Below are 8,777 nucleotides of genomic sequence, written 5' to 3'. Positions count from 1 at the left end.
TTTGTGTCTCCAGTGCAGACCTTTCCTCTCAGTCCAAACCCGAATTTCCATTTGCCCCTAAAAAAAATTTAGCTTTCAAGTCATTCAGTAAAACCACATCTATTTTCAACGAAATGTAACTTGCCCCTTAATTTTAGTATGGTGAACAGGAAAGGACACAAAAAACCCTGAAAACCTTAATTTTTATACTTGGCACCAATAATTACCTGTTAAACTCCACTTCGCAATTTTCTAATCTATATGAAATAAGGACATCTTAAAAGCACCACAAATTCAGCCTGTATAAAACCAAATTCACGATCTTCTCCAAAATGGTCCCCTGCCAGAATCCTCCATCAGTTCCACAATCTAAACACCTGGGAGTTATCTCTGACAATATTTTCTCATCCCCGTATCCAACCCATCAGGAAAGTGTTCAATTCACCTCCTCAGTATTTCTCACATCCATCTATTTCCTACTACCCTTACTGCCACTGTCCCAGCACAAGCTATCCGCATCTCTCAGCAGGACCGGAGCAAGTCTGCCACTGTTACATGTCTCCAACCATCTTCTCAGCACCCCCTTGTCCCCTTTACCACCACCACCATCAGTTTTCTTCACAGATACCCAAGCGATCTTTTCAAAACACCGATCTGATGTTACCCACTTGCTTAAAACCCTCTGCAGCTTTCCATTGTTTCAGATAGACCAAAATGCTTGAGGCCAACGTGCTACCCCGTCTGTCCCCTCCATCCTCTTCTGGTGTGGCTCTCCCCGTGGTTCTCTGCTCCAGCCACACTGACAGTTCAGCCTCTCCAACACAACACTCTGTTTCCTTCTACAAGGCAGGTGCTCCTCTTCACTGTCTGAAATGCTCTCTCCCTCTTCACCTGGGCGTCTCACACTATTCCTTAAGTCTCCACTCAAGCAACACTTCCTCAAGAACTCTTCTCTGACCTCAAAGTCTCTATTGGGCTCCTCTGCATAGAACCATGTTCCCTACCCGGGCTGTGATTATGCCATCATGCTGTGTTTGATTAACGTCTATCTTCCCCACTGCAGTATACACTAATGGCAGCATGTATTGTGTTTCATTCATTATATCTCCAGCACCTGACAACATATTGGTACATAGTAGGTGCTCAGTTTGTTGAAACAATAAATACATGAAGGAACAAAGGAATCAGTACCATGGCGCTCCCGCCCGAGGGTTCGGATCCCACGTACAGACCAGTTCCCGCTCACTGGCTGGGCAGGGCGCAGGGGCGGCACTGAGGGTTGCGGTCCTGTTGCCGGTCCCCGGTCCGGTGCGGGGGCGACACTGAGGGTTGCAATCCGTTGCCGGACACGGAAAAAGACAAAAGACAAAAAAAAAAAAAAGTCTTCTCCATTAAATATAAGATGTAGCCAAAAAGATAACTAAGGATTTTAAAAACCAATTCTAGGAACAATTGATGATGTCCTCTACTGACACTTTTCCATGAAGAATCACGATTTTCTTATCAAAAAGTAATGTTTCGGGAAAAAGTCAACCAACGTGTTCTGCAAGTAAATGTAGATATCAGTTGTCTTTTGCCAATCTGCAGATAAAAATCAACAGACAACATGTATAATTTTTTGTCTTTAGCACCTATTATAATTTGGGTATACTAGAGCCTAACATGTGATTTCTAATTCAATTTATTAATTCAACAAATGTTGACTAGCTGGTTACTGTGCCAACCTTGGTGCCAGGTGTTGGGGGTAGAACAGAAAACAAAGACATGATGCCTGCCTTCCTGGGTACAAACTTATACATTTATTCAGCCTCATTATGTCACAATTGTAATTCTATGGCTGTGCAGAGTATACCCACAATGAGAATGGCACCCCCTGATATTGGACAGTAGACAACCTGCAAATTTGAACACGGCTGCAGCTCTGGAGCCGAACACAGGATTTCTCAACTTGGCACTGTTGACATTTTGAGCTAATTCATGGTTATGGGGGCAGTCTTGTGCACTGTAGCAACATCCCTGGCTTCTACCCACTAGATATCTCCTTCCATATGTCAACCAAAAATGTCTCCAGACACTGCCAAATGTCAGAGAGGGGAGAGCAAAATCACCCCGTTTTGAGAACCCACTGGTCTAACATTAGTAGCTAGTATGATCACTGTCAAAATTCAAACCCAAAAGCTCGTAAAGAGTAGGAATTCACCCTCTCCATCTCCCCTTCCACTTTCCTTCAAGGGTAACCATTTTTAAGGTTGCTGTTTAGACATTTTTAATTACACGTATGAACACACACATGAAGAACAAATTTTTTCCTTTTTTCATTTAATACTATATGTCAATAGATATCTATCCATCTTCATCTCTTTTCTTCACAAGCTTCAAAGGGGTCTTCATTATGAGTGTATCCTACTTTAAGCTTTACCATTGATTTGCATTTATATAGTTTTCAGTTGTTGTTATTTCTAATAATGCTATAATGGAAAAATGCTATAATTAATAGCCTTGCACATCAATTTTTCATAATTTTGCAAAAATTTCTATAGCACTAACTCTCAGAAGTGGAACTGCTGAGGCAAGGGTATACACATTTTAAATTTTACTAGGTGCTGCCAAGAGCCCTCCTTTTCTTCTTCCCAGGTGGCCAGAAGAACGAAATAAGAATGCATCTTAAATGGTTTGTAAGAGTGATACATATTAAATATCCGCTATTCACAACCAAGGCATTCCTGGAGTAATCTTCCCCTCTAAGTCTCCTTGTATCTTTTTTTAAGTTAACGAAAAGTGACTTACATTCCTTTCTTAAAAAATCCTCTTCACAGCAGTCCCAGGAGGGCTATTTTAAGCAATAGCAAGATAAAGCAGTGAACATAATCAACCATTTGTAAATAAGGGGAAATGGGTACTATATCCAACGTTTTCAGTGTGACAAGTTTGCTTACCAATCATTATTTTAACTATTATAGATGAAATGCAGAGGATTTTTTTTTTCCACTCACTCCAGGATTTTCATTATATTTTATATTGATTTTTATCAGAGAATTATAGGATAAAGTTACACTGTAATTGATATGCTTTAGTAAACTTAATTTAACATCTTTCCCTGACTCTCAGGACACTTGCAGTAAGAAAACGACCTTAGGCAGTGTTAAATTTAGGTCCAGTCAATAGTTCTCAAGGAGAAGAGACGATCTTTACACTTAAAGAAAAAAAAGTTTGAGCATCATCAGTTCAAATAAATGCAGAGTCACTACCTTAATTTGGCACCATAAATCTCTTAACAAGCAATAAATATGTATTACGACTAGTACATTTACAGTATTATGAAGTAAAACACTTAACGGCATGTAACGTTGCTCACTATAGCCTGTATGACCTTGATGAGACTCTGGCAAATTTCCTTCTTAGGAGCATCCAATTATAAATGAATACTAAGGACTGGAAGGAAATATGGAAAAGTGAAAGCAGCTGCTTTGTTAGGAAAGCAGAACAATGCTCGTTTCTTTATTTTCTATTCACTTAAGTTGTTTGGGCTATAAATCACTGTAAATTCACTACTTGCATAATTACTTCCATTGGATCCCCTTGAGAATTCACCCACTTGGTATAAACCTTGCTACTTAAAGTGTGGTGCTCTGACCAGCAACATCCACATCTTCCAGGAGCGTGTTAAAAATGCAGAATCTCAGGCCCTGCCTCTGACCTACTGAATCGGCTTCTGCATTCCAGGGGATTCCTGTGCACATTAAAGTTTGAGAAGCCTTGGTCGACAGGACCTAGAGCAGCCGTTCTAAAAGGGTGGGGTGTAAGGGGAACAATTTTGTCCTCCAGGGTACATCTGACAATGTCTGGGACATTTTTCAGTGGGTACAACAGCATCTCAAGGACAGAGGCCAAGGATGCCGCTAAACATCCCACGAGGCACAAGACACCCCCACCCCCATATCAAAGCACAAAATTTCAGAGGTTGAGAGACCCTGACCTAGAAGAAAAAGAGTTTGGCCCAATTCCATATATACTGTTGATGGTTTAAAAAACTAAAACAAAACTCAAAAGTTTATACTGTCCTTGTCAGAATTCAAATATTGATTTTTAATTCCTATTTTTATGTAAAAGCTATATTCTATAAATCTACTTTAGAAAAAGAGCATGAAGTCACTGAATTAACAGAGTAGGAGAAACAATATCATGTTTCTCCAAAATGGGAACAAAACATCTAAATTAAAAGTTTCACTGTAGAGGCTGGCTGTTTTGCTCAGTTGGTTAGAATGTGGCCTTGTAACACCAAAATCAAGGGTTTGGATCCCCATACCAGCCAGCCACCAAAAACCAAAAACGACAGTAAAAAAAGTTTCATCACAGAACAGAAAAGGATAATTAATAATAATCTTTTATATCATGTTGTCATTATAAAACTATACCTATGTTGTACTGGAGAGCAGATTTCTAGAGAAACAAATTCTAAACTTCTTTCAAAAACTGTTTCAATACTTAACTCTCATTGTCGACATGCTTATTTGATATTGAATTATCATCTGAATGAATTTAACTCCAATTCTTAGAGGAGAAAAATAACGCTATTAGAAGAAAAATGTTCTGTACTTAAATTACTGAACTAAAAACTCATATCCTGATTATAAAAAATTACTTGCTTGATCTAATTTGCAGATTATAGGTTGGAAAAAAAACCTATTCTGACAACTGACTGAAAACGTTCTCAGAGTTCCATTGATAGGCTACATTAATAAACTCAGATACATCTGCAATGTATCAAGGAATACGCAAATAAAACCCTACTTTCCAGGTACTCATAGTCTAGCTAATATAGCACATTTAGTATTTGCTAGGAAACCAAAATAATTTTTAATTTCAAATTAAATTGTGTGAAAAGTTTATCCAAGGACATGCACATAGATAAAAGCAGAGCTGACAGTCACTCACTATATGTGTATTTCTGTTAGCTTCTAAAAATGTTAATTAAAATGACTAAAGGTAAGAAAAAAATCTTTCATAGCTCTAATTTTCTGTGAGTTATTTTATATTCCTCTGAATGAAGCACGTAGCCACCACATTTACTAAAAATAAAGTTTCAACCCTTAAAAATGTCACACAGCTAAGAAATATAACTGACTAATGACTATCTAATTTCCATAAATCATTTTCCCAATCACAGTTAGGTCAATTTAAAAGGCTTGTATTATCTTAATGTACTAGGTAATTATATTTTAATACACATAAAATTGCCTTCTGGTCCACTTTCCACAGTTTCATGACCTTCCATCAGCCAAATAGGTATGGCTACTGGCTGACTAGATATTGGCTCACAGAAAACCAGAAGGAACAGTTATTATTTAGAATCTAAGATGAATATATAAACAATAAAATGTAAACATAAAAGCAATTATAGTTGAAAGGACCTAAAAAACATCTACTACCACCTTCTCATTTTATTTATTTATTTTTTTTTGGCAGCTGACTGGTATACCTTCTCATTTTAAAGAGGAAGAAATAGATAATCAGCAAGGTCGAGTAATAATGCCCAAGGAAACACAGCCAGTTAGTGGCAGGTCTTCTGATGCCACACAGTACTCTCAGCCACCCCACTTTCAAAGGCAGTTGTACACAAAATCATATTAACATTTAGGAACAAATGTACAATTACATCATCTATTCGATGTCACTTTGTTCTTCAAGATGATCAGTTACTAAGAGCACACAGAATCTTAGAATTTTACAGCTGGAAGGGGGAGCCTCTACTGACCTCTCACCTCACAGGTGAGGAAACTAATATCCAGAGAGATGCTCCATTCATTCACTCTACAAACACTCACTGGGCTCCTACAACAAGCTAGGTCTTGAGAATACAAAGATAAACAGGATAGGAATCATATTTCTTAAGGAGCTCACATGGGACAAAGAGAACAAACATATAAATGTAATACAACGAGATGGCTATTATAAGAGCAGTATTCATTAAGTACAGCGCGGGTAGAAAGAAGGATGTAATCAACGCTGGTTATAACACTAAACACCAGGCATGAACAGAGACAGCTATGTACACCATTTAATGCTTGGCTACAATGTTTTATATTAAAACAGATAAAGCAGATTTAGTTCCAGTTTCACCAAAAGGGGTAGGGAACTATCATGTTCTAGAGTGTCAGTCACTGTGCCTGGCATTTTATATATTAATACTGTAAATGACTCTGAGAGGTAAGCAGTATTATCTCCATTTTTCAAAGAAGGAAGCCAGCTGTGAGAAGCTTGTCCAAGTTAGATACTCCAGAGCCATAATTTGAATCCAGGTTTGTCTCGCTCCAAAATCACATTCCTTTCTTTCTGTTAGACTTAAATCTCTGCCCAAGATTTTCTTAATTTATTTAAATCACCACCCACCTTATTTCTCTACAGTCTACAGTAAGCAATACATCCTGCGATGAATAATTCTAGTCTTCAAAATTATTACTTCTGAAATCAGGAATCATAGTTCAAAAACCTTAACGAAGGAAAGGCAAGAACAAGTTCTTCTCATACCCAAACTAGTTTCCTCTATTTAAGAAATTCGCTCATAAAAACGGAAACACAGATCTAATGAACCTGTACTTTCATCTCCTGCTTAAAGGATTCCTACGTTCTCTGTTTAGATCACACCACAGGTGCTCCATAAATGGTAGTATTTTTCTTCAAAGTATTGAGAAAAGACTAAGACGTTCTAAAGCACGTGAAATTTGAAGAAGCATTAAGCATTTTCTTTTGTTGCTTCTGTTCCTGTTCAACACACCTTGAAAGACGGTAGACTGGAAAGAGCCAGTGAGGAACTTAAGATGCAAACAGATTAGCCCAGAAGCCAGGGAAAGTCGGCTGCCCAGCGCTCTACAACAAACACATTTCATCTGCGGGGAAAGGAAATGTTTTCAAATGCTTTGGGGGCGAGGGAGGGAGATGGAGGAGAAGAAAGGGACAGGGGGTAGAAGATCAAATCTCAGTCCCGAGCGGTAAACCCACCCCGTGAATCAGCACCAAAGAGGAAGCCCAGCGGAAGCCACGAAAGGAAAGCCCTGCTGGATAACGATGGCGTTTTTCATTGAAAAAGTTGTGTGGAAGTATATACCAAGCCAAGCCAACAGTTTCCACTGATGCAGGTCCTGCAGCCACAGCGAAAGCCGAAGTGGCCTTATCTCTGCATCTCCATGACGAGACCTCCCGGACCCCCCCTCCGCCGCCCAGGCTCACCTCCCGGAGCGTCGCCCCCGGCGCCGGCGGGACCCCAGCGGCCCGCGACCAGCTGAAGCAGGAGGAGGAGGCGGAGCGGACGGAGCCCGGACCCCCGCGCCGCCATCGCCCGGCCCGCGCGGGAAGGCGGACGCCTCGGGGACGGAGCGCGGACCGTGGGTCAGAGCGAAGGGAAGGCAGACGCAGCGGACGCGCCGCTCTGCTCGGCTCCGCAGCGCCGGCCGGGGAAACGTCGCCCTCGAGGCTTTCGGCGGGCTCCAGACGCTGGAGAAGGCTCGGGGCTCCCGGCCCGCCCAAGCCCCGCCTCTTTCTCTCTGGCCCCGCCCTGTCCGCTCCGCCCCGCCTCCGCTCCGCCCAGTCGTTTCCTCGGCCCCGCCTCTGGTGCGGCCCCGTCGGCTCCTAGCCCCGCCTTTTCCACACCTGGCCCCGCCCCGCCCCCTAGTCCCGCCTCCAAGCCGGACTTTTGCGGGTGCAGTCTTGGAGCAGCGTCCTAGGAAGGGAAAGGTCCCTCGTCTAACCACCTGGTGACCTTGGCGAAGGGAAAGGTCCCTCGTCTAACCGCCTGGTGACCTTGGCCAAGTCACTGCTTACCTAGCATAACAACCATGAATTAATGTCTGCTCTGTGCTCAGCACTAAGAGGGGAACCAGACGGACAGACTGCTCCCAACACACAGAAAACCAGCAAACGTAAAGTAATTCGAGCTGTGATCAGAGCTGCGAAAGAAACCAGCGGGACGCTACGACAAAATAACGGTGGGAGAGGTCTTGCTCAGGGTTCCAGGCTGCAGTGCTCTCCACTCGGCCCCACTGCCCATTACATTCTTCATTACCAGGAAGGCACCAGTCACAGCCTGCCTGCCTCGTGGGGCTGTTGTAGGGTCCGATTGACCCCCATCGGGAGATCTGTATTCTGGACCAGAGAGGTGATCCTCCCTCTCTGGGCCTGTTTCTTCGTTCTTAAAACGAGGCGGATAAACTGGAGGACTGGGAAGGTCAGCTCTGACACGCATTCACGCCATCCACGGAAATGATATGCGATTGCCTCAAACGTGGTCAGTGCCCTCCGTGTTGCCATCAATTAACATTTGTAAATATTAGTGACTCCGTCTGCCACAGACACTTAGCAACTCCGATGGAGATTGAAGCTGACTGCTGGCATCCGGTCGCAGATCCCTCTAGAGCCTATACTTCATCCCTTCCGTTCATAATTGATTAGAAAGCTTCAGTTGGCTGAAGAGATTAAGGCGAATTCTCTTTAAACTTCAGTGGCAGAGCGTGCTGCTGACTCTTCACAGAAAGCTTTATGCAGTTGACACCTCTAAGACTCGTTGTGAACAGAAATTCCACTCCAAGCTCCAGACTCCGTAAATCTGTTAAAAGCTAAACCTAGTAGCAAAGCATCTAAACAGCAAATCTCAGTTAAGACTTTTTTCCTAAGTCTAAGTACAACCAGGAAAATAGAAACAATATCCGGTGAAATCAGTCTGCTTAAGCAGGACTTAAAGGCCACCGAAAAAGGATGCATAAGATGATAATCAGGTTAGTCATTAACTACACTTCTACACAGCA

The 8,777-nt window shown here is 42.1% G+C and overlaps 1 protein-coding gene across 1 annotated transcript in view; it reads right to left on the bottom strand.

Annotated features, from left to right (window-relative positions):
- The window catches only part of CHRNA5 (cholinergic receptor, nicotinic, alpha 5 (neuronal)), a 29,204-nt gene extending 21,867 nt beyond the window's left edge, over positions 1-7,337 (bottom strand). Inside the window, exon 1 of the mRNA XM_008574533.1 lies at positions 7,207-7,337. Coding sequence (XP_008572755.1) covers positions 7,207-7,312 — 106 coding nt within the window. The 5' untranslated portion in view covers positions 7,313-7,337. The remainder of the gene's footprint in view (positions 1-7,206) is intronic.
- Between the last annotated feature and the right edge of the window lie 1,440 nt (positions 7,338-8,777).

Source organism: Galeopterus variegatus, unplaced genomic scaffold (genome assembly GCF_000696425.1).
Source record: "Galeopterus variegatus unplaced genomic scaffold, G_variegatus-3.0.2 Scaffold1059, whole genome shotgun sequence".
NCBI classification, from domain to species: Eukaryota; Metazoa; Chordata; class Mammalia; order Dermoptera; family Cynocephalidae; genus Galeopterus; species Galeopterus variegatus.
The sequence above is the reverse complement of the archived record's forward strand: the minus strand, read 5'-3'. Positions and strand labels throughout refer to the sequence as shown.